Raw genomic sequence first — 27,366 nt, forward strand, 5'->3', positions numbered from 1 at the left:
CCATGACCCATGGTAAGTTGTTCCAATGGGGTAATTACCCACACCGCTAAACAATTTCTTGTCTGAATTTGCCTTGCTTCAACTTCCAGCCATTGGATCATGTTACACCTTTCTCTGTTAGACTGAAGAGTCCATAATTAAATATTTGTTCCCCATGTAGTACTTATAGATTGTAATCAAGTTACCCCTTAACCTTTTCCTTGTTCAGCTACGTAGATTGAGCTCTCTGAGTCTATCACTATAAGGCACCTTTTCTAACCATTTAATCATTCTCATGGCTCTTCTCTGAACACTCTCCAATTTATCACCATCCTTCTTGAATTGTGGACACCAGAACTTGATGCCGTATTCCCAGCAGTGATCACACTAGTGCCAAATGCCAAAGTAAAATAACCTCTCTACTTCTACTTGAGATTCCCCTGTCAACGCATCCAAGGATTACATTAGCCCTTTTGGCCACAGCATCGTGCTAGGGGCTCATGTTCAGATGATTACCCAATAGAACCCCCAAATCTTTTTCAGAGTTACTGCTTCCCAAGATAGACTCCCCCATCTTGTAAGTATGGCCTACATCCTTTGTTCCTAGATGTATGCATTTACCTTTAGCCATATTCAAAGTGCATATTATTTGCTTGCGCCCAGCTCACCAAATGATCCAGATCACTCTGTATCAGTGATCTGTTCTCTTCATTATTTACCACTCTAATTATTTTTTGTTATCTGTAAACTTTATCAGTGATGACTTCATGTTTTCTCCCAGGTCATTAATAAAAATGTTAAAAAAAGTATAGGGGCAAGAACCTATCTGTGTAGGACCTCTCTAAAACCACATTCATTCAATGATGATTCCCTGTTTACATTTTGAAACCTATCAGTTTACCCGGTTTTAATCCTTTTAAAGTGTACTATATTAATTTTATATCTTTCCAGTTTTTTAATCAAAATGTCATGTATCTTACAGAAGTCTAAGTATATTACAACACTACTACCTTTATCAACCAAACTTTTAATCTCATCGAAAAAAGATATCAAGTCAGTTTGACAGGATCTACTTTCCATAAACTCATGTTGAATGGCATTAATTACTTCCATTAATCACTCTTATAATTCTTTATTAATAGAGTCCTGTATAAGCACTCCATTATCTTAACCAGGATTGATGTTAGACAGACAAACCTATAATTATCCAGGTCACCATGTTTACTCTTTTTAAAAATTGGCACAACATTAGCTTTCTTCCAGTCTTCTGGAACTGCCCCAGTGCTGCCCATCTGCGTGAGACATGCATATTTCCATGGAAGGATGCTTCGCTCACTGTGGGCCAGTGGTTTGGAAGAAGTTGATGCTCATAAAATAAATGCACCTATATCACCTTCATAGTGCAGGCAGTACTATTGGTACAGGTCACTTTCTTCTGGCAAATCTGACCCATGCGCAGCAGAAAGCAGACTAGAGAGGATGCTACTTTGGGACAAAAAGAACAGGAGTACTTGTGGCACCTTAGAGACTAACAAATTTATTTGAGCATGAGCTTTTCTGAGCTACAGCTCACTTCATCGGATGCATTCAGTGGAAAATACAGTGGGGAGATTTATATACACAGAGAGCTCACGAAAGCTCACGCTCAAATAAATTGGTTAGTCTCTAAGGTGCCACAAGTACTCCTTTTCTTTTTGTGGAAACAGACTAACACGGCTGCTACTCTGAAACCGGTAACGAGAGTGATCAGGTAAGGTGAGCTATTACCAGCAGGAGAGCGGGGTGGGGGTGGGGACCTTTTGCAGTGATAATCAAGGTGGGCCATTTCCAGCAGTTGACAAGACCGTCTGAGGGGACAGCAGCACGAAGGCTATTTGCAGTACTGGAGCTATTATGCTAGCTTTTCCCCTCCAGTGCTGGAAGAGTACACAGTGCTTAGCCTTGCTTGAAACAAGTCTAATGTAAACGATGGCATAATGGCCTGTGTACAGCTGGGAATGTTTCACTGATGTGCATGGTAGGAGGCCCAACTTGTGGCTAGGAACCAATTTCTCTAGTATAGATATACCACCTTACGATGACTTCAGAATAACAAATCTTAAAGTTGATTAATATTCCCAGGAGAAATACAGATCCAGCATTCTAATCTTCAGTGTAGTGAGCCACAGCAATGTTATTTAATTAGCGCTCAGTCATTTGTATTCTGAATTACCTCCTTGATTGAAGACTAACAGGGGAGGTGCATAGGCACTTGTAAAGGGAAGAGAAAAGGTCAGAGTGGAGAGAGAGAGAGAGACAGCAGAAAACATCTTAACAGGGAAGACTGTTGTGAGTTAAAAATCAACAGTATTAGGGTTTGATTTAACATCAATTCTCATCCAGATAAGTCTCTTTTGCCTGTAACTCTTAATTTGTTTCTTTCTGTAATGATTGTTACCCAGCTCTGTAACTCTATTATTTAACTGTGGAAAGCATTTTGAAAGGCAGGTTGTATGAACGAGGTCATGTAATTAGCCCATATGCATCTCTGCAAAGTATGCACATCAATAAACATCGCACCTCTAACACTGCGACCTCCTGCCCATTTCGAAGCAGACGGAATGTCAAGGGATGCTTGGAATCCAAGCCTGGAATGACTTCACAGCCACGCAGAGGAATAGAAACAATGTGGGTCTTCAGATCTGTTCTGTCCTTATGGAAAATGAGCTTATTATCTTTCACTCTGCACCAGCGTTCGCGCCACCGGTTATTTGAGAGCACATTCAGATATCCTGCAATAAAACAAAATATGAGATATTTTATCCTTCACATTTTTTTAAAAATGTTTTTTCGATGTAATGCTAGTTCATATAAAACTTATTCCTGTACATGCAGATTGAAAATCCAGATGATTTTAAGAAGACAAATAAATGGCCTTTTAAATTTTTTTTATTGAAACTCTCACTGTACCAGTAACTCAGAAAGCCTGGCCTATAAAGATTTGATCCTGGTCATATTCCGAACATATGCAAATGACTGTGCTGAGTTAGTGACAGTTCTGGCTGAATATTCCAGAGCTCTCCTGCCACAGGGTTTCCCCGAGATTTTAGTAAAAATGGAGGTAGCAGTGTGGGAGTCAAGAGGTGTTCCCACCGTGAACCCCAAAGTAGGATGATATTTAAAAATACGATTTAAAAGGTTTCAGCATATCCTAGACTACACTAGAAACATAACCTGCTCATGTGAGAGTTACAGGCACAGCTGATTTGTGCCCACACAGCTTTTTCACAACTGAACCATATTCTACAGTTCTATGGATACATCCAGATCTATCACACTGCTAATTGTGTTTTCATAGTGCTTTCTGTGGAAATAATGACAGCTAACCCATGATGACTCAACAAGCAACACAAGGACTAATGGACATGCACATAAAACAGCACCAGCAGCACATGGGACTAAGCACTCAAAAGACATCCCACTGCTTAGAGAGTTGGAAGGAAGCAAGATCAGTTAAAGTGGTTACACAGGCATGATTATGAGGTCCCAGCTGCACAGCAAAAATATGAATGTTATGACCTGGCTGCAGGAAAACAACTGTATGCAACCTAAGCTGCTGATGAGGGCAAAACACCATTACAGCGGCCATGGTTACCATGTGTTATTAATCACGTTTTTTGTGTACATGCAAGATGTGTAGAACCAACCATGTCATTAACTGGTTACAAACCCAGTATATGGATGGTAAGTTAAATATGGTGGTGGAGTTTCAGGTAACTATGTGTACAGGGCACTGGGAGAAAACCCTGTGCTACTGTGAGATGATCAGGGAGTGAGCTTGTGTCTATAATGTCTGACAACAATTCCATAAAAACCCATTTGGCAATTCATTCTACTTAGCTAGAACAGCTAAACCAGAGAGGTCAGTTTTACCTCTGCTGTTCTTTGGGTTCACAGCAGGGGAATTTTAAAGCAGAATAAAAAAAAAAATCTCCACTGGGATTTCACTGAAATTAAAATAAGTAACTTAAAAACTAAACAAAACAAAAAAACCCCAAGAACACCTTCATATTAGGTTTAGTTTAAGCCACTAGTTTATACTGGAAGAGAAAAATACCTTTGAACTTGGCTCCCAATCACATATGGTTCATGAATTATAGACAGTATATTTCCACTTCCAAAGAGAGTATTAAAAGAGGAAAGGATTGAATGACATCTTCTTCCGGGCAGAATTTATATGAAATGATTCATCTTTTACCTCATTGCCGATTTTCATTTTCAGTTACAAGGAGGAAAGCTCTTAATCATTCTGGATAGCTATCTTTTTGGTTTTCATTTAAATTATGTGTTATATAGCTTAATTTTTCTGGGTTTCCATTCCAACATCACAGTTACAACTTCAGGGCTTGATCCAGCAGGATATATCAGCATATCTGAACTGTGCAACCCTTGGAAGATGCCACCAAAAAAATAAAAACCCCAACAACAACAAAAAGTGGAAATCTGGAGAAGGAAAGAGCTTCCTGATCGTGGTTACTTAGGATTCTCAGTATTGTCCACCCCACTCAAGCCCCACCTTCTCCCTCTTGAACCAGAGTTGGTGCAAAATGATACAACCACAGGGATGGAAAAGCCTTCTCATATACATTGTGGCTGACCTATTTAGGAACGATGAGCGGTTCCTATTATCTAACCCAAATCTCTCTTTTTTCTCCTATTGTGCCTCTTACAGAAGCTCTCCCAGTCCAATGTAGTCTCCCTGAATTAAAAGAGGACCCCCTCCACTTTTTTTCCCCTCCCAAATGGCCCTATTTAACTTTCAAAAATCAACATGTATCCAAGTCCTGTGCATGGTCTTAAGTGGGGGACGGTCCAGGGGAGAAGGAGAGACAGCTTTGGACGGAAGTGGAAACACAATTGAGTGGGGAAATAGCCTACAAGAAATTTGTAATCTTGTGAAGTTTTACACAATACCAACTAGTTTGAAAACGATTGCAGTAGGGGCAATTGTATATGAATGGCTAGGCTGGGAGTCTATAGTGCTTTCATTGCAGTGTAAGCTTAAGAATCTAAAAGCATCAAATCACTTACCACATGTTGGAACATCTTCCTCAGCTGATGAGGTCTGTTCATCTGTTGATGGCTTCTTCTTCCCTAAACTGATGATCTTTGTTATTTTTTTCCCGGTTACTTTAGTCACTGTGCCCTTGGTCTCTGACTTGGAACTCTTCTTCCTCTTAACTATCGAGAAAACAAACATGGACATCTTAGTATGTTTGACTGGAACCAATTATATTAAAGCACATGGATCAAAATAGACACGAAAACAACTGCACTGCAGATATACAAGCACGCACAAAACTGACTTAATTCTTAACACAAGCATTTGGACAAAACAGCTACCTTCTGACAAGAGACGCACAGTTGCAGGCATCATTAATGCTGATACCCATATCACATGCCCAGCACAATATTAAAAACATGGCACACAGAAAGGTAAGACTAAAGCAAGTTTATCATTAAAATTCATCAGTCGAATTGCTCCTCTCCACTATAACCATCTTCTAATTTAGAAGTGTGGTTGGGGTAATTCCATGCTGTACATTCAACCTGACTACACTGGAACAAAAATGGAAGTTGGATGATCTCCTGTCATTGTTCCTGAAAAGCATTTCCAACATAATGCCATGGCAATGAATCAAGCCTTTTTTTTTTTTTAAAGTAAGTATATGCCTGGCAAAAACATCCCTGCTATTGGAACTAGGTAAAGGTAACTATACAGATCAGAATGGGTCTTTGAGAAAGGCATGTATTATAAGATAACTTTCCTTTATAATGGAATAATCAAGATCACTTAATGCTCCCAATGACTGGGAGCTGGTGTTCATTTTTATGGAAAGGACAGTGCAGAAAAAAATAGTTTACTAGATCTAATCAATATATATGGGAACTTAAAGTAATGTACGAGTATTATTGGTATGAACATACAGATTGGTGCTGAACTTAACTTGCTTCCATTAAAGTGAACAGGATCAGTGCTGAGGACACAACTTTCAAAAGTGGCTAAATGACTTAAGAGCCTACATAATATATTTTTAAAAAATATAGCAGACAATCACAACCAATACAAAAAAACAGAGCTGCACAAAACCAGAACCATAATTATCTGGCTTGAGTTTTATCAACAATATAAAACTCAGCCCCAACTATTATTGCAAACATGGGCCCACCTTGAGTTCAACCTTAGTTGATTTGTGGCTTTGACAAAAAATGAAATTTAACTTAGTGGTTTTGACAGAACTGACAGTTTGTTAGAACCATCTTTCCCCCTCTCCACACACACAAGCACAAAAAGCAGCACTCTGTGGGTCTGAACTGAGCCCCCCCAAAAACAAACAAAAGGTTCATTTGAAAGATATGAACTGAAATGTGAAATGTTGATTTAAGCACAACAATGTTAAAAAAATAACTGGTACAAATTATGTGAATTGGTAACTCACGGGAAAGAATGTACACAAGAGAGAAATAGTTCAGAAACTCTCAAGCCACAATTTGTTGTCTTTTTTTAGCCTTCGTTATTTGTTAACACGGGAAATCATTAGAAATTCCATCTGTCATCAAGACTGTCTCTTTCAGTAAGACTCTGCCACCAACGTATATGCAGCAGGGGAGTCCTTTTTTCACAGGTGAAAGTGGATTATCTGAAAACCTTCAGTAGAATGATGATTTGTGTATGGGAGCAAAAAGCTAAATCCTGCCCATGGATCTGCAGGGCTGATGTAACCTAATATGGTGCTGTCCCTACATGCAATGAATTCCCAAAGTTCTAGGGAAGGAGAGTATCCCATCTGCTCATATCATCATGAGCATAGGGAGACAGCAGGAGGCAGCACTGGACTGAAGACGAGCTGCTATCCCATACAGCAGCAGCTGAAGAATATCTGCAGCTGTGGAGTAGGGGAGGGAGGGAAGAAGAACGTTTGTGTCTGCGTTTGGGGAATAAATGCTCACATCCCTCAGAACTCAAAGAAAGACAAATCAAGCTCAGTAAGGTGGAAAGTGCAAGGGAAGAATTCCCAGCTCTGGGAAAATGCAGTGAAAGGAGCCCACGTGAACTCTAATGTTCTTGCTTCCTCTACCTTCACTCCGCATGGCGTTTTACTCCGCCATGGAGAAGAAAGGTAGAGGAAACAATATTTCTCCCAACCTCTTTCTCCTGCAGTATGTAAAAGGGATACATCCCCTGATCTCAAGACAGATTGGCAAGTAAGCCATTTCTTCTCACCTTCTTCACCACCGCAGAACAAGATGCTGGTGGAGAGAGGGGGAGAGTAGAAGCAGGTGGGCAGCAGCTCTGTGGGAGCAGAAGGGAGATCAATGCACAGTGAAGTCAGCTTCCCTTCACATGGCTAACTGAGCTTTCACTCTCACTGTTACAGCTGATTTAAAAAAGAACCTGCAACTCATTCAGAACCCCTTAAAATGATTTAGTGATGACAGCTATGTGTTAATGCATTAAATGTCAGTATTTAAATCTCTTCACTACTATAAAAGACTGATTCTACCATGACAGAGTTGAAGGCCAAGAGTTTCAAGTGACTAGTGCTTTTGATTACCCAGCTTCAGACACTTCAAATGGGCCTTATTTTCCGAGGGTGTGCATTCAGCACACTTTTGAAAATCAAGCCCCTATAAGGTGCCTCAAGTTGGCCACTCAAATCACTAGTCACTTGTGAAAATCTTGGACTATGCACATATTTTGGACTTTCGTACCACAGACACATGCAACCAGCATGGGGGTCTACAGAGACACAATTTTTTTTGCCTTCTGTAGTTTTATGGAAGTTTCTGTAGTATGTAAATGTAGCCATACATTTTGGACCTAGAAGTCATAGTGAGCTACTATGTTCCATTCTGTTGACTGGGGTGTGGAGATCTATGAATTTGGGAGATTTGTTCAAAATCTCCATTGGAAAAGGAGGGCAAAGATTACAAACTAAAACACCCAAAGGAAACACACACCCAATGGTGTCAGGAAGGGGAGGCACAGTGCAACTTGCCCAAAAGCCAATGCTGATGCAACTGTTTTCCAATAGCGCTTCCATCAGCTTTTTCACACCTACAGGAAAGTACTGGTTAAAGCAAATGTGCTCTTCTGAATAAAACTGAATATCTGTATATGTCAAGCTAACTAGCTTAACTAGGTTGGTATCACCTGTTTACAGAAATCTTTTTTCAAGGGGAAACAAAAAGATAATCTGGGGATTGATTTTGCAGACCTTACTCAGGAAATTGAATTTGGAATGTCCCTCAGCTTGGAATCGAAGGACTGGGAACAAGCTTTCTGACTCCAAAGTGGAGTAGATCATTTTAAAGTTATTTTGCATACATGATTCTTGTCTTCCCTTATAAAATTCTATGATACCCTTCCTGTTTAAAATTATAGGGAAAAACCTTACATACAGTTAGTGGTTGGCTCAACTCCCCCATAGAAGACAGCGTACTTTATGAACACAGGAAAAAGTCATTTCAAAACTTACATATGGGCCTTGATCCTGCTGTCACTTACATCAACGTTACAGGTGGATAACTCTCATAACTAGCAAAAAGAAAAGGAGTACTTGTGGCACCTTAGAGACTAACCAATTTATTTGAGCATAAGCTTTCGTGAGCTACAGCTCACTTCATCGGATGCATACCGTGGAAACTGCAGCAGACTTTATATATATACAGAGAATATGAAACAATACCTCCTCCCACCCCACTGTCCTGCTGGTAATAGCTTATCTAAAGTGATCATCAGGTGGGCCATTTCCAGCACAAATCCAGGTTTTCTCCTGCAGGAGAGTGAATTTGTGGGGGGGTGGGGGGGTGGAGGGTGAGAAAACCTGGATTTGTGCTGGAAATGGCCCACCTGATGATCACTTTAGATAAGCTATTACCAGCAGGACAGTGGGGTGGGAGGAGGTATTGTTTCATATTCTCTGTGTATATATAAAGTCTGCTGCAGTTTCCACGGTATGCATCCGATGAAGTGAGCTGTAGCTCACGAAAGCTTATGCTCAAATAAATTGGTTAGTCTCTAAGGTGCCACAAGTACTCCTTTTCTTTTTGTGAATACAGACTAACACGGCTGTTACTCTGAAACCTCTCATAACTAGAATGGAGATATTCTAATATCCACCAATGTAAAGGTTTACGTAATTCAAGCTTGGTATAGTTCAACTTTCAGGGTAGACATAAAGACTAATTACATTACTTACAAAGCGTTATTACCTATTCCCCAATTCATAAAAGAAAAAAATTATTATATTCTTTATGCTGAATATTTAAAACACACTCGGCATATGGGATTCACCTTGTTCTTTTCCATTACACACAGCAGCGATTCCATTTTCTATAGCACCCTCCCCATCTGAGCTTGGCCTCTCAGAGGACAATTTCTGCATGGACAAAATAAATTAAGTCATTTCTCATGTGGTCACACTGGCCAAATGATGTGTCATGAGTCAAATTAAAGTTACGCTTATTATTAAATTAAACACATGCCAAGCATCCATCCTGAGGACAAATAAATATGAGATAGTCAAGTGTTCATTTACATTACATAGATTTCTTATGTCACCACACAAGCATTAAAAACAAAATAAAACTAAGCCACATTAGAACTGTATTGCCAAATATATCCATTCTTTTATCCTTTTAAGAGTAATTTAAGACTAATCATGTTACCCATAACAATGTTACCCATAATATATTTTTATTACATTTTTTGATTCTAAAATGTTGCTCTCTATTAATGTGCTAAACAACAAGTGCTCATTTTACATAAAAGAAATCTTCAAAACTAGATCTTTAATGAATGCTTCAGGTATACATTTACAACTTACAACCTACCAAACACAACACATTTCTAGAGGTAGAATTTCCGTATTTTCGATGTGCGTAAGTAAGGATCCCTTGCTGGTATGAACTAGAGTAAATGGTGGATTCTCTGCAACAGGAAATCTTTAAATCATGATTTCAGTAACTCAGCCAGAGGTTATGGCTCTATTACAGCAGTGTGGGGGTGCGGTTCTGTGGCCTGCAATGTGCAAGAGGTCAGTTTAGATTATCACAACGGTTCCCTTATAGTCTGAGACTATAAAAAGGTCTGTGAAATAAGAGACTAGTAATTATGTGTATATTACTAATAAAAAATTAAAAATCTAAAGTTTATAAAATAGCTATTACCTAAAATGTGTGGCATAAACAAAACTCATATGTTGTGGTGTGCCATAAAGCTTTTTATTGGTATCTGTTTAACACAATTTACATAACTCAATCATGGCTTCACCACTTATGAGTAACATCGGCATCCCAAATTTGTGGCAAGGAAAACTTGATACCGCACCATCCTGTATTTCCTTCCCAACCGGTACAGAGTAACTGGTGCTAAAAACTTAATTGAACAGACTCTTTTCTTACATACACTGAAAGGTCTGAAATGCTACCTGTACAAATGTGTTGTTTGTGTAAGGCTGTCAATTGTAAATGTATATCTAAAGCATTCATTAAAAATATCATTTTGAAGATTTCTTTAATCTATGAGCACTTCTTACCTGATCTTGCTGTTTAACACATTAATAGACAGTAACATTTTAGAATCTCTCTCTATATATAATATTGTAAAACAGGCAAGAGAAATGTCTCACGACAATTAAACAGCCCCATGAGCTCAAATCAGTTGGCATGGGCCAGCCCCGGGGGTCTAACTGTAGTGTAGATATACCCTTAGTGAGTCAGGGAGCCAGGTATCTCTGTGTCAAAACATGAGCACTTCACAGGCTCTCAACACTGCCACCTCGCTATGCCAGGGGTGCTCAAGCCTCAATACAGACTGGAATTCCTCTGCCAGACCTCCAAAACCCCAGTCCAGCCCATCATATCCCCACCAACCATTCCTCCCCAGGCTCCACATCCCTGCTTGTTTCCCTTGTCTCCACAGGTCCATCTCTACACCAGAGCTCACCCACCATGTCCCGTGCTACTGAGCATGCCTGCTTGTAAGCATCTAAAACAAAAAGCTGCTGATGGATATGAGTTGCTGAAGTTGGCCAATTTTGCGTTGCCTGAATATGAGGAATAATTGTGTGTGTATTTCATTTAAAAAATGGCCTCTTCCAGAGATGTTATCAGAATGTGAGAGAGAAATTTGGAGTCTTTGGGAACTGTGCAACTTATGTAGAGGAACCCAAAGAAATGTGAGGAAGAAGGGGAAAAATTTCCACAAATGTGGCATCTTAAAATGTTTCCTCTACAAAAGTTACCAAGTATTTTACTGAAAAAGCTACACAGTTACTGTGCCAAATGTAGAGATTGAATTCAATCATTAATTGGAGTCCTGCTTTAAGGGTAAATGCAACCTGAACTTTAGAGTCACTGTTGACATCTCCATAATATAACACCATCATCTATCTTTGCATTAGTAATACTTTAACTTTACCTTTTCCAGTTCTGTCTTGTGTATCGGAGAACTAGATGATGGTCCATCTGAATCTATTGCTCCAGTGCAGTTGCTGCAAACGTCTTTTATCACCTTAAAAAGAAGTACAAAATGGTTTCATTGACACACAAGTCAAAGAACAGAAAAATTATATTTTGCTGAGCAGAGGACTTTATTCGAGATGAAGCACTAAGAATATTTGCTATCCTGAAGGTTAAAACAGCAGTGTGGAAATTATTCTCTTTATCCACAGGCAATATGTTAGGCAGGCTGCCACTGCTTGAGCTTCTCCACACTGCCTCACTAAATCGCTTCATGAATGACCTGGAGGAGCCATAATGTCTAGAGGTGAAAGGTTTCAATTTCTAGACTAGCTAATCTCCAAGCCTCTCCTGAGTAAAGAAGCTGCCAGCACTTGCAGTAGTTTTGCAACATGAACTCAGCTGACACCACCAAATTCATTTCGTTATGACTAAAAATGGGATTAGATCCAAGATCCTGCAAGCCAGGGGACAGCACTGCTGCCTAGTATGCTACCCAGCTGCTTTTTTTCTAATGAAGAAATAATGATGTGCTGACCAAATTGCAGATCTGTATCAGATACTCTTGAGTGTGTGGTTTAAATGGATTTTTCATATTCATTATGTGATGTTCAGTGGTCACAGTAACATTGGCACTGAAGCATAGTTCATACTACTTGCAAATATCTCTTAGGAAATGTGAGTTATTTTATGCGCCCCTCCCCTGCAAAGAAAGAAAGAAAGAAAGAAAAATCCACAGAAGGAGATGGATTTTGATAGAATTTATGGGAGCTCAAAAACTGCATCTGTAAAATAAGGCCTCAAAAATATAAAGGCAGAAGGCTTTTACTTTTCCTGTTTTCTCTGTGCACACAGTTTGGTTTTGATTCTTAGATAGGGTTGCCACCTACCAATCTTCATACTGGAGTACCTGGTGTTGAGGGGAATATTTGAGTTCTTGATTGCAAATGCCTTAGAGAGTGTAGATATCGCCAGAAAAGTGACTATGTAAAAGTGGGACTTTCTTAATTAACAGCTCTCCTCCCTGGGTGTAGTCAGAGCAGCATCTGCTGACCTGAATGACATATATATGCTTTTACTCCCCTTTGCCCTTGCTAATACAGCAGAGTCCACCCAGCTAAGAGAGAAATGCATTTTATTGTGCTTGAGGCATCATTAACAGAAATGTGAACTAAGTTCCAAATGTAGGGCCAAATTCTGCCCTCATTTATACTTCTGACATCACATGATTTATCTAGCGAGAGAACTTGGCTCACAGAACCTTCACTCCCAGTGACGGTACACAAGCCAGAATACAAGCTTAACATTCAGATCCCAGGCTGTTTGCATGGCTGAAATAAAAATATCTTTTTAATTGAAAACTGAACAAATTTGATATGGAAACCATTAAGACATAACAAAGATGGCATCAAATAATGTCCTTTTCTAGTTACTAGAGCTGAACCTCACTTTAAGGGCATACTAAGCAAACCAAGTGTCTATCTAAAGTACTTATATGGCCCTGTTATTGCAGTATCTGAGCAGATGGGGAATTGAGGCACAGAGAGTCTAAGTGTCTTGCCCCAGGTCACATAGGAAGTTGCTAGCAGAGCAAGGAATTGAACCTAGGTCTCTTGCTTCCAGGCTAGCAGCCTGAACACTGGACCATCCCTCCTCTCAGGCCTATTGACACTCTACTCCCTTCCTCCCTGGCACCCCAAACACACCCACACTCTTTTGGGGACCACAATGCATGCAATTTTGCATCTTGAGGTCTGGCCCCAGCGCTCGCTCTCTCTTGTCAGTAGCAGGGTATGAATACCACTTAACAACTTTGGCATCAAGACCAGATATAGATACAACTTATGGTCAGATTTAATTCCTGTGCTTCAGTTTAGTGGAAGTATGTGAGTGTTTTATTTGTAAAGAAACTTGACCATTCAGTTTCTGGGAACATTCATTCCTGTCTCCTGTATGACCTTGATACAACGGCTCATGTTTTCAGCATCTGGTCACACCACACAGTTAGTTAATTTTGGCAAAGGCAGATAGTAATGGAAGTTACAGACAGAACAGAGGGAAATGATTTGGCAGCAACCACAGAATAGTATGTGCAAGTCATGCACTCGAGTAAATACTGTTCTTGAAATACCTCACACACTTAAGGGAAAGCTTTCCCAAAGTGCTTAGTTGGGTTTTAATAGAATTTTGAATAAAAATGATGCACAAATAATGTTGATCATAGGAAGCTCATGGCAAACTCTGAAGCACATGCATATTCAAAAATTCAGTTTGTGAACATTTTTGGATTCAAGGGATCCATCTTCAGCTGGTGAAGATTGGCTCATCAATTTCCAGGTGGAACATTACTGTGTTTTATTCACAGTTTCAAACTTGTACTCCATGGTGTTCTGGATGAGTGCTTTGATGCCCCTTTTATAATTATGTTGCCATAATAATTGCTGTTTTCACATGCTCATAGTTTTTACTCACAACTTTTGAAGCTGAAACATCAGTGTGGCCAACTCTCATGATTTCATCATGAGTCTTAGAATATATGTTGATTTTCTTAAAGCCCCAGGACCTGGAGTCATACGAATACACAAGAGCCTCAGCTTTCATTTAAAACAATGAAGTTTGCATTCCTCATGGTCACTGAGAAAAGCATGAAAATGTGATCTGAACGTATCCTAATAGCTCAAAAAGGCACATAAAAAGAACCCTAAATTTATTTTTAATATAATCTCATTACTTGGGGATTTGAGTCATGATTTTTGAATGCTAATACTATCTCTTGCAGTGTCTACTCAAAAAAGAGGCTTTCATGGAAAGACTGAACAAAATTCCTTCAATATTTTAGATTTCAGTGTGAGGGGTGGGTGGGAGAGAGTTTTCCTCCCTCTCTCGGTCTCTCACACACACAGACAGGAGTAGCGTTCATATATGCCACCAGCCGACACTGATCCATTGAGGAAAGTCAATCCAAGTTTGTATGAAATGAAGCATTATTTTAAAGTTTAGGACTACATAAAATCAGCACACTGCAAGCTTTTCATTTTTTTGATCACTTCAAAGCTAAACCACTTAAAATAAACTTGACAAATTTCAGCCCCCAAAAGTTAAAAATATTTCTGGTCTTAGCATGTGAAAATGGCTTTTTGGAATGAAAAGGTTGAAAACGTGTAGGCTGGACATTTTTGTGCAGCCTGAACTATATATTCATATTTTTTTTCAGTCACAATAGTGCCTGGAGGCCCCAACTGGATCAGGAGTCTGTCGTGTGAACTATTGTACCAACATAGCTCTGATCCTACAAACACACACATTGTGTCTTATTGACTTCAGTGGCACACAAGGTAAGTGTGGATCAAGGCCACATAAAGACAGAGTACCTGCCCCAAGGAGCTTGCTGTCTAGGTGTGAAATCCTGGTCCCACTGAAATCAATAGGAGTTTTGCCATTGACTTCAATGGCGAGGATTACATTCCTGGTGTTTGCAGGTGCTGGGCCTACATGCTCCAACTACATAAGCATTTGAGTTAATTATAGGGTGCTCACCTGTACTGAACTCATCAATTTCCACAATTACTATTTACTATTTTAAATGAACACTATCAAGGCTGGACGGCCCAGTATAGGACCTACCTTCCTTTCTTTTACATGCTTGTAAAACCCAAATGCTCTAGTCACCTGAATTTATCCACCATCTTCCATGAGACAGGCTGCAGATAAGATACCAGCTATGTCGTAAGCCAGAGAACTGGTTGCCTGCTATGTAGAACCCTCCAGAAAAAGAAAAACTTCTCTGCATTCCATAGAGTGGCAGAGATGCGCTAAGTGAGAAGAACTTGAGTAAATGAATTCCTTGCCTCCTGGCCACTGCCTCCTAACTCTGAAGATAGTAATACTGTCTCTTTAAAAGTGGTGGCTGGGGAGGGTTCTAGATAGGAGTGCTAGAATGAAACAGAGGGAGAAGAAATAGCTTTAAGGCCAAGCCCCTGTTTTTCTTATTCTCATATAGCTCTTTGCTCTGTGTTAGAAGAAGGCGGTTATTTACCATTATCAAATGTGACAATGGCATCCTGAGTCTGTCCGTCTTTCTTTTCAGCCTGTGTGAGTTACGGCCCTAGTACAGTACCAACCAAGTGCTGGATGTTTTACAGGCAGATATGAGAAATCCCCTGAAGACCTCTCCGTCTAGCAATTCACGTAAGTAGCCCCAGCAGGCTAAGAGGGAGAGAAGAAATAACTTTCCCACGCCACTCTCCAAGCACTAAAGACGAGCTCCTGCTCCCCATTGCAACGACACACCTCTTATAAAAGCACCCCTAGACTTAAATGAAAAGGACCATCTCCCCTGCCCATTGCCATTGGTTGGGAGGAGCGGAGAGTGGCAGGGGACTTCAAACGAGCTAGCAACTATTAAGATGGTCTTTAGTCCACACATATCCCCTTTAAAATTCGCTCCCATCTGACATTCAATCAGGCCAACCCCCATACACACTGGCCTGTGTTATTAACATCAAACCTACTGCCATATATGGCAATTGGATCAGAGTCTTGTGAAAGGAGCGTTGGGCAGCTACGTAATGTTGCTTTAGGCTCTGGCATTGCAGTACTGCTACAGATGTGGAGGTACCCCCTCGGAACGGAAAGCTGCCTCCATCGCCCTCTGGATGCGGATATTATTTGAGGCCGAAAAGCTCCCCTTGTAATCACAGATATGATTTTCTACAAACAGATGTTTAATACCCGTTTTATGAAAACAAATGCAAAGAAAGGAGCTCAACCCATGAGCTAACAACCCATGAGCTAACATGATTACATGTGAAAGAATGGGAAATTATTAGGGAAGGAATATTATCTAGTGGTTAAAGCAGGTAACTGAGTATCAGATCTCCTGGGTTCTCTTCCCACACCTACTGCAGACTGTATTTGTGACTTTTAGGAAAGTGTAATTCTGCCCTAGAAAGTGACTATACAAGTACGACATGTGTGGTTCCATATTAATTGTTTTTCTGATTTTCATATCACATGTGCTCATTTTACACATAAAGATTCTTTTTCTTACTGCCAGCCCCCCGAGCCCACTCTGTACTGTGATAGTAAAGCTGTATCCTTTCACATCAACAACAATAGCAGAGATTCTACAAGCCAGACTAAACTTTCAGGTACACCTCTGTCACTCATGTAGTCTTCGGGTTATGCCCTCAACAACACTTACATAAGCCCACTGGTCTTTCATGGGTTTGCACTAGTGAAACTGAAAACAATCTGAAGACTATGGGGTTGTACAGTTAGATGAGGCTAGATAGAGCCCATTCTGACAGACATGGATGGAGTGTGCAAATACGTTTGTAAAAAGCTTCTTTTCATATGCAAACTGAGCAAATGTGACATAGAAGTCTGTCAGGCACAACAAATAGAGAACCACACAATACCACTTTTACAAAGCCACTTTTAAGACACAACCACAATTTAATCTTTTTGTGTCTCGGTTTGCCCACCTGCAAAATGGGGGGAAACAACCCCTCACAGGGCTATTATAGGGCGTAATACATTAATGTTTGTGAAGTGCTTTAAGAGCCTTTGTTGAAAGGTGTTGTCAAAATAATATTATTCCTATATCGCATACAATTACAAAATTAGTCCTATACAAGCTTAAATTGATGAGCAAACTGCTATGGATTTAGTTTACTCTCTACTGAAACGCAGGCCACTTCTGGAAGGAGACAGAAGCTATTTAAGTGCACTTAACATGACACAATAATTTAAGTCAGGCAGTTTCAAAAGACTAAGGGAAATTTAAACAGTAGACAACATGCAATTACCAGAGATGGAAAATGGCAAGGACGCTTGTGCTAACAGTCTTACGAAAAGGACTGTAGCATCTTTAAATGACCACATCTGGGCACAGTCTCAGTCTTGAATATCAGGAAAAAACACTTCATAGTGTCCTCTACTCCAGTGTTGATGGACAGATTTAGTACTGACTCAGAGGGCAGAGGGTCACCTATTGAATCACCAAAAAAAGCCTGGTTACCTACCTTTCCGTAACTGTCCATTCCCTTCTAAGCGTGTGCACGCCCACGTGGACAGTTGTCGGAGACTTTTGCCTTAGTGGTATCCCTATGGTCAGCTGTGGCAAGGAGTGCCGTGCTCATATGTCAGTATATCAGGCGCCACCGGCCCTATGCCCTCTCGGTTCCTTCTTGCCGGCAACTCCAACAGAGGGCTGGGAGGGCGGGTAATGGAATAGACATGAGCAACACATCTCGAAGAACAACAGTTATGAAAAGGTAGGTACCCGTTTTTTTCTTCTTCGAGTGCTTGCTCATGTTGATTCCATTCTAGGTGACTCACAAGCAGTATCTATGGAGGTGGGCTTAGAGTTCACTGCTTGGCGGCTTGCAGTACTGCTCTACCGAAGCCAGCATCATCCCGGGCCTGCTGGGTCAGCGCAGAGTGTAACGTGAAGGTATGGACCGACGACCAGGTGGCCGCCCTACAGATGTCCTGAATAGGCACTTGGGCCAAAAAGGCTGTCGAAGAGGCCTGAGCCCTGGTAGAGTGGACGGTGATGATCGTCAGGGGCGGCACCTTCGCTTGATTGTAACAAAAACGAATGCAGGCAGTGATCCAGGAAGAAATTATCTGAGTGGAAACAGGGTGACCTTTCATTCTGTCGGCCACAGCGACAAATAATTGCGTTGACTTACGGAACAGCTTGGTACTGTCAATATAAAAGGCCAGCGCTCATCTAACGTTGAGGACATGCAGCCTGCACTCCTCTTCTGTCTTGTGTGGCTTCGGGAAGAATACCAATAAGTAAATATCTTGGCTTGAATGAAACTGAGAGACTACCTTGTGAAGGAAGGCTGGGTGCAGTCTTAGCTAGACTTTGTCCTTGTAGAAAACCGTGGAAGGTTAAAAGACCTCCTGAATGAGGAGTTGCTCATGAGAAGGGTCCTTGAAGAGGGACGGGGAAGGAGGATGGAAGGGTTGGTCGGCTACAAAGTGCAGGGTATAGCCTGACGAGACTAATGCGAGCACTCAGCAGTTCAAGGTGATATGGGACCAGGCTGACTGGAAGGGGCGGAGGCGGTTGAGGACGATGGGGACCGGATTCCGGTGCAGTGACTGGGGCATCGTCCTCGGGCGCACCCTCAAAATGACTGCTTTTGGCTGCGTTGGTCCCTGGAAGGACCAGGCTGGGTAGATGGGCGAGATGACGACTGGTGGCGTCGCTTAAACCTGCTGTTTTTGTCCTCCTTTTCCTAGGGTCCAGATCGAGGGGCACCCCAAGATCTTGACAACGGCGGAGGCAGTGGTGGACAGAATGGCTTTCTAGCCTGCTGAGGAGTATGCAGGCCCAAGGAGCAAAGGGTAGCCTGGGAGTCTTTAAGGCCATGGAGCCTTGCATCAGTCAGCTCTAAGAGAAGCCCCGTTCCCTTGAAAGGGAGGTTCTGGAGGGTGGATTGCATCTCCTGGGACAACCCGGAGGTCTATAACCAGGAGCTATGCCTCATGGATATTGCAGAGGTGACCACCCTTGACGTCATATATGTAGCATCCCAGGCCATCTAGAGGGCACCCCTAGCTGCCGCTTGGCCCTCTTCCACCAGAGTGACAAACTCCTGTGCTCGATCATGTGGGAGACTCTCCCTGAACTTGCTGACTGAGTCCCAAAGGTTGAAATTGTATCTGCCAAGTAGGACCTGATGCCTAAATTGGAGGCTCGCTGTTGAATAAATCTTTCTGCCAAATAAATCCAGCCTCTTGGCATCTTTATTTTTGGGGGTGCTACCCACCTGGCCCTGCCTAGCCCTTTTGTTGATGGCAGACAAGACCAGGGACCCCGCGGAAGGGTGCATGTATAAATATTCAACCTCCTTTGTGGGGACATAATACTTCTTTTCCACCTTCTTGGATGTGGGCAGAATGGAAGATAGGGTCTGCCACACTGACATGGTGATCTTCAGGACCCCTGGGTGAAAGGGTAATGCCACCCAGTCTGGGGCAGAGGAGGGGATGACACTGAAGAAGTCATAGGGCTCCTCAGCTAGTTCCTCGACCTCCAAGTTCAGGTTGGTGGACACCCTTTTAAGTAAGGGCTCGGTGCTCTCTGAAGTCATCGGGGTTGGGGGCTACTGGTTTGCGAGGGCCCCGCCACCGCCTCGTCCGGGGACGACTGCACCGCTGGAAGGAGGGGAGCCTCCCTGTGCTGTGTCAGGGACTGTTCTTAAGCCACTGGGGCCTCCTGTGAAACTTCAGCTTTGGATTCGGCTCCTTGCTCTGACACTGGTGCCGGCTGCGCCAGGGCTCTATTGTCCGAAGCCGCCTGGGGGGAGCAGTGGGAATACAGTACCGGCATAAGAAATACCCCCACAGGTTCCACTATTGCCACTGGACGGGCCATTACCCTTGATCCCGTGCCGGTGCCGCAGGCACCTTGCAGCCTCCCAGATAGGGGATGATTCGTCCTTTACAAGGGAAAGACTGAACTGTCCCTCTGAGCCAGACCACTGCCCTTCTGGTGACCAGGGCGGGGCTGTGGAAACATGAGTCTGTCGACTGACTCTCTCTGGTGGTACAGGGAAGGCGAGGGCCAGTGCCTGCCTGAAGAATGGTACCGAGTCCCGGTGATCAGTGCCATGACCAGGAACGATCTCGTGCTGGAGGGGAGTGACACCTGGGAGATCTGCAAGGCGATGGTGACCTGCACCTCGGCGATCTCTGGTGGGAGGACCATCGGTACTGGGAGTATGGGGATCAGCACTGCGACTCCAGAGTTCCATGTCTCGTAGGTGGGGAAAGCGGTGTCAGCGGTGTCTGAGATCTGGGCCTCCTGACCGGAGACCAAGGTTGCGGTACCGGGATCCTTGGCCGTGGTGAAGGGGAATGACACCTGTTCCACTGCCTTTAGGGGCGGTCCCATAGCTGGTTTCGTCATCTGAACCGGTATTGTGGCGGGATCTGCAGTGCAACCAGGTGTCTGTGGTGCCAGTCAGCCTAACTGTTCCTTGGCCGCTGGGCCTGCTTCAAGTGCAGATGTCCCTGCAATGGACCGGGACCCCCTACCACTCCCCAGAGCCAGAGTGGGTCCCTGGCTGGGCTGTGGGTCCAACCACAGCAGTACCCCAGAGGGCCTCCACTGCGGGCATGAGGCCTAACACAGGTCCTTTGCCCGAAGTCCTCTTGTGCAATGCCTGTGGCCCAGTCAATTTAGACCACTTCTTCGGTACCGGAGAGGGGGAACGGTGCCTGGCAGATCCTAGTGCCAGCGGTACACTGTGTGCCGATGCCAAAGTACCGGCATGGAGTCTGAGCGTGAGAGCTCCGATGTTGGGCGCAGAGCAGCCTCCATGAGGAGGGCCCTCAATCACATGTCCAGGTCTTTTTGAGTTTGAGGACAAAAGTTTTTGCAGAGCCAGCACTTTTCGTTTCTATGGGGCTCCACAGGGCACCACAGCCGACCCTACGGATACCGCTAAGGCAGAAGTCTCCGACAATTGTGCATGTGGGCGTGCGCACACCTACAATGGAATCGACATGAGCAAGCACTCGAAGAAGAACTCTACTTCCAGAAGCATCTAGGTATACCATCAACATTTTCCATTAGTGACCCAGCCCAACCCTGCTTAGCTTATGAAAGCTGATGGGATCACAGCAAAGGGTGGTATACTTGGAAACATTAAACTAAAGAAACTTCACCCAAACAATGCATAAAATTATAAAAAAATGAATATATTTTGATTAAATGGATTTTTTAGATTGTCTTTCATACAGTACTTGACGACCGAACACTAGAAAGCACGCTCTAGCAAGCAATACTGCAACGGCTAGAGGATGGCCTTCACGACTACTCCGTCTCCGTAATGGTCATGATTTTGGACCTTAAGGCCAAAGATATCTTTGGCATAAAATTGGTTTTTTGTTCAAAGACCAGTTTTCATATGAAGGGGTTGCTTGCAACACAGACCCCATTTATCTGCATGAATGAAGTCACTAAAGGAAATATATTGCTGTAATACCATTTTATAAGTAGTATTTTATTTTCTTAATCCACTACCTCTTTGGGGCATGATAAACAAGTGTAATTTCTCACAGCCAATTGGATATATTGGAACAAATATTCAGAACATAGATCCGTAGCTGTACAGATGCATGCGCATTCTCAAACATCCACTGAAAAAGCTCACTTTTGGGGCACAAAGAGTAACTGTGCACATCTTTTCATGGGCATGGTTATAGGCGCAATTCAGTGTTACTGATGTAATCTCTATAGCAGCCTGGAATCTGTACTGGTTATGCTTGGTGCTCTGAAATTCTGACAGACCGGTGACATCAGCTATTCTTCCAACCAAGCATTCTTTAGCTGGTAAGCCTGAAACTGCCTATGTGGTTTGCTGTCTAGACTTTAGATTTCTCAGCTATTTTCTGGTGTCATCTCTATAGAATTCTTCAAAATCGTCTACATATGTACTAGAGTTTAATTTCTCTACCATCATATAATCATACTTGAACTGACGTTTTAAAATCAGTTGCTTAAGTAAAGTAATGTATATTGTCAAAATTACACCTTGGCCTGTTCAGTCTAAAGGAAAAAGTACTAGCTTGAGACTTAAATTTGGATCCTTGCATGAGAACAACTTGTGCTTGGCTTGCAAGCTGGCCCCACGGGTACATATTTTTGAAGAAGATGGCATCCCCGTTTGATAGGTGGAAATGGAAGTGTTCTGATAGGAGGAAAATAAAGATCCAATCAGCCCTCTTGTCTAAAACAGTACAATAGTCTCAGACGTTTGGGGAACTACGTGTGCTGGATATAGTCATGGCTATATTTCCAAGGTGGGTGAAGCAATTCCTGCATGAGGATATAGAACTTAAATCTGGCCCATGCAGTGTCTATTGTGCAGAACCATCAGCTGCTCTGCTGCACTTGCAAAGTGTGAGGCTGCTAACACTAAAACAATACCAACCTCAGATATCCCATAGCATTAACATGTGTAGATCTTCCCCGTTTCAGAGATCGCAACCCCATGCAGTATCTTTAAGTAGTGTTGCATTAATTTATGAATCGTTCATGAAGGATTGAGTTCTACTTTATACATCTCATACAGGAACTACAAACAGTATGGGGTCATTTGTAAACAACACCAGAGAAACACCATCCCATGGGGTGGCTTGAAAATACTGTTTCAGGCTGGGTCTTCCAGAGACCTAGAAACAAAAAGTGTGGGACATATAAAGGATCAGTGTAAACAAACTAGGGGTAGAGTTGCTAGGTGTCTGGTTTTCGACTGCGGGAAAACTAGTCGAAAGGGGACCCTGTCGGCTCCAGTCAGCACTGCTGACCAGGCTGTTAAAAGTCCGATTGGCAGAGCAGCAGGGTTGGCAGGCTCCCTGCCTGGTTCCGAGGGGCTCTGGGGAAGTGGCTGCCATGTACATCCAGCTCAGGGGCGGCCATGGGGGCTCCGCACGCTGCCGCCACCCCAAGTGCCGGCTCTCCAGTTCCCACTGGCTGGAAACCACAGCCAATGGGAGCTCCAGGGGTGGGGCCTGCACGCAGTGCCTCCTGGCTGCCCCTCTGCCTAGGAGCCGGAGAGACATGCCGCTGCTTTCTGGGAGCCACTTGAGGTAAGTGCCACCTGGAGCCTGCACCCCTCACCCCTTCCCAAACCCCTGCCCCAGTCCTGAGCCCCCTCCTGCACCCAAACTCCTTCCTGGAGCTCACACACCTCATCCACTCCTGCATGCCAACCTCCTGCCCCAGCCCTAAGCCTCCTCCTGTACCCCAAACCTCTCATCCCTGGCCCCACCCCCAGAGCCCATACCCCTCCCACACTCCAACCCCCTGCTTCAGCCCAGAGCCCCCTCCCAGACTCCAAACCCCTTGGCCCCTCCCCACAGCCTGGACTCCCCTCCAGCACCCCAAACCTCTCATCCCCGGCCCCAGCCCAGAGCCCTCACCCCCTCCCACACCCCAACCCCCTACTCTAGCCTGGTGAAAATGAGCAAGTGAGCAAGGGTGGGGGAGAGCGAGTGACGGAGGGAAGGGGGGGAAGCAGTGAGTGGCGGGCAGGGCCTCAGAGAAGGGGCGGGGCCTCGGGGAAGAAGCGGGGCAAGAGTGTTCAGTCATCTGTGATTACAAAGTAGGCAAACTGGGGGCCCACATTTTGACTGGGCAAATGGACAGGATATTCTGTCCAAGGAGAGGTCCCAGACTTGCTGAAGGGTTGAACCTATTTGGGCCCAAAGGAGTGATGTGTCATTTTTGGTATGTTTATCAGTAAGTGTGTGGGAACTTTTGTTGTTTTTATATGTCTTCTCTGTAATGCTTTGTCCTTAAAATAAATGTACTCTGCTGAGAAAGAGCTGTGTGGTCACCTGTAACTGCTCAATATACTGGTCATAGCCCTTGGAAAGTAAGCAATGCAGAGGTGCTGGCCGTTAGGCAGACTGGCTTGTGGGGGATGTCACAGTGTATGGTTGGGGGCTGTGCAGCCTTAAAACCCCTGGTCAGGAGGGAGAGGGATATCAGTGGCTGCCCAAGAGAGGTGATGGCTCGGAGCTTGAAACCTTAGGTGGATGCCCCTGAGGGACCACAAAGGGAGAATACAGGTGCAGGTACCCTGAAACTGTGGCACTTCCCTGTCTGACAATCAAATCTAGAAATCACAAGCTGGGGACAGAGATCATGGGAGGGAGTGCCTCCCAGCTGATTGAAAGACAGAGGGAAATTGAGGGCCCCATCATCTGCCCGCTGAAGTCAATGATCTATTTCACTGGAAAAAGAAACCGGGACAGTCTGGAAAAAGCTGTGTTTGGTCAAGAACGCCAAGAGTTCCGACAGCCAGGAAGAATCTTCAGCACTAAAAATGCTTCCCCATCTATTTGTAGGAGAGGACACGCCCCGCAAAGCCACTCCTGCCAACACAACACGGTGAACTCATTCCCAGGATTGTCCTTTCCTGCACACATCCACACACATTGCAGGAGCTCACTGGGAGTTATGGTAAACAGGAAAACGAAACAAGTAAACAGTAAAAAGAAAATTCGCGGCAAAATAGTGCAAGTTGAAATCTGATGTATCTGATTTTCCATTGAAAAGTAGTGTTTCTAAGCGGCTGCAAGCACAGCATAACCTGCTTTCGGATTGTTCTGGAGCAGGCAATTTGTATTGTGTAGTATGGCGTATGTGATAGCAAAGTTGTAATCCTGGAAGTTGAGAGGACAGTAGCCTTGCCATGTACTTGAAATAGCTTTATTAATGGAAAGCTTTGTAGTGTGATGGAACTGAACAAACTACTGTCAATCTGTCTCCAAATGTTCTGCAGATTGCCTACTCTTTCACTCTCAGCACAGATACAATTTTGCAAAGCTTTTTTTTTTTAGTAGTAGGAATGTGCCTCGTATGTGGAAATAACTATCTCTGCCTGTGTCTGTGAAGACTGTTTTGTGTATAAATAAATACATTAAACATATTTTATGAAAGCCTGATAAGCGCCAATGCATTCAGCATTGCAAAATCCAAGTTTAGAACAAGACAGGAAACAGCAGTGCATTTAGTATGATCTAATTACAATGAAATTCCTTTGAAAAAGAATGCGACAGACTAATGCCATTTCATTCCAATCAGTTGCCATATGCGTATGCAGGACAGATTCCAATCAGTGTTCATGAAATGTTAAATGAATTAACAGGGTACTTATTCAGTGCTACTTTTTAAAAATAATAATTAGATACTGGTGTTATAAATAGCCTATAAGAGCTCACTGTTACTTTCTATGAAAATCCAAATTTCAAATCCAGAGATCAGAGGCTGCTCTAGACACAGGCAAGCTAGGCAGTTGCTGAGGATGGCAGATTTCAGGACTTCCCTTGGTTCCTTTCTCCCTTGGTTCCTTCCAGGAATGGGTGGCAGGTGATGAGGCTGGCGGGGCTGCCAGTTGGGGCTCCCAGTTGGGGCTCCCAGGAGCATGAAACGGACACCAGCCGGGCCGCTGAGAAAGTGCTCTCATCCCTAGCCGCTCCCCACCCCTAATGCAGGTACAATTGTGGCTGCAGATGCAGCTCAGAGATACTCCTGGCAGCACTACAAGTGCTGTCAGGGCTTCAGCCCAAAGCAGTGACCTGCTTGGCTCCATGTCAGCACCCAGCCCACACCTGCTGCCCAGCGCCCAACCTCTGGAGACCCTGGTGCCTGGGCAGCTCTCAGGACTTGCCCTGACTGCTAACCTGGACTCACACTGCAATGGCCCTGTACTACAAGCCTGACAGTGAACAGCTCATCTGGAATGGTATGAGTGGCATGGGGCTTGCTGGGGACCAGGCAGGGGTGCAGGCTTGGGGGTGAGGAGTACAGTGGGGCCTGGGTTGAGCTGTGTGGCTCCAGGAAAAGAACTGCAGTGTGGGTCAGGGAGGGATGGAGGAGGCCGGGGAAGGGTTACAGGAGGCCGATGGGGAGTGGGCCCAGGAGGTGGAGGACATCAGGGAAGACTTGTGGGAGCAGGTCCATGACTCCGGGGGCCAGGGGAGGGCGGCGTAGATCCCTGCCATAAACTTTGAAGCAATTAGAAGGAAGGTTGTCTTATTTTGCGTAGGGCGGCCTCTGCCTGAGATATTAAAAAGCAGAACAAAGGCTAATCTGGTGGTATATAGAATTACAGATTAATTTTCCATTCAGCAAGTCACCATGCAGTCATGCCTCTGAAACTGCTCTTCACTTCTCTTTTCATAGGAAGCCTACATGCCATCAGGAAATTCTTACGTGTTTAATCAAACCGTGTTTAGAAACATACAATTTATTCTTAAGAAAATAAGTACCATATATGGTTACATCAGAGCAAAGCATAGAGAACGTTGGGTGGATTCTTATGTATTCAGACTTGTAGCTGCTCTTAAAATGCTGGATTAAAAGTTTTGTTTAAAAAGCCACTATAGCTGAAGTGATACTTTCCCACACTACTTCACTGACCTTCACATCTGAGAATAGTGAAGTCCAACATAAATACTAGTAATCTGGTTAGGATCTGAAACTACAGTACTTGCATTGGGAACTTCCACATTTCTAGACACTGAACAGAACAGAGTGAAAAATGGCAAAATCCTGATTCTCAGAAGTCTGCATTCCCAGGACAAACTGCAACACATGACATGCTGCTAGAACAGGCTTGAAAACTGGACTCAATCTTCTAGACAGAGTGAAACGTACCTACACTTCTGCCTGCACAAAAAACATGCTCCCTGCAATTGACAGTACTCCTACAGCTGTGCCTGTGTTTACTGCGTAATGTACTTAGAGTAACATATTGCCAATTATCTTTTTCTTTAATACATTTTAAAGTGTTACGTCTTACTGTGTCTCTCCATTTGTTATATATTCTTTCCCCTTCTGCTTTCATCCCTCTTTCTCCTATCATTGCTCAGGATTAATCTTTTTCCTGAAATGTCATCTCCTCCCCTTACGGCTCTTCCTCATTCTTTTGCTACATCATGCTCTCTAATTCCTCCGCCACTTTCTTCCTCTCCCCCCTCCTCCCTCTTCACACAGACATCTGCACCCATCTACAGAGCTGACAGGTGTTCTGTATCTCATGGGACACAGTCGCCTGGCAACACTGTCACACCTACCCATAGCTCTGCAGGCAAGAGCTGCAGTTGTGCCTTCTGATCTCTATGTCACCTGCTGAGCAGGCAGCCAGTTGCTTCACTCTCACTGTTCCCCCTGCTGGATCCCAGCTGGAGGAAGGAGTGTTGGCACCAGCAACACAAGGTGAGAGGCCCAGCAGGCATCAGGCTCTCTTATTTTGCCCCTACAACTGTCCGCATCCAGCTCCACCTGGCTTCTCACAAGCAAACACCTCCACACCCGTCAGAAGACACGCCCTAATTCCCCAG

The 27,366-nt window shown here is 43.6% G+C and overlaps 1 protein-coding gene across 4 annotated transcripts in view; it reads right to left on the bottom strand.

Moving 5' to 3' along the window:
• Positions 1–27,366, bottom strand: part of AFAP1 (actin filament associated protein 1) — a 168,313-nt gene that overhangs the window by 30,233 nt on the left and 110,714 nt on the right. For all 4 annotated transcript variants that reach the window (XM_084626774.1, XM_084626772.1, XM_084626773.1 and 1 more), the window contains 4 exons: positions 11,444–11,536; positions 9,317–9,401; positions 5,050–5,199; positions 2,539–2,750 (listed from right to left, as the gene is read on the bottom strand). In XM_084626774.1, the coding sequence (XP_084482900.1) occupies positions 2,539–2,750; positions 5,050–5,199; positions 9,317–9,401; positions 11,444–11,536 (540 nt within the window). The remainder of the gene's footprint in view (positions 1–2,538; positions 2,751–5,049; positions 5,200–9,316; positions 9,402–11,443; positions 11,537–27,366) is intronic.

The sequence above is a fragment of the Lepidochelys olivacea genome, assembly GCF_965140295.1.
Source record: "Lepidochelys olivacea isolate rLepOli2 genome assembly, chromosome: 4".
In the NCBI taxonomy this organism is placed as follows: Eukaryota; Metazoa; Chordata; order Testudines; family Cheloniidae; genus Lepidochelys; species Lepidochelys olivacea.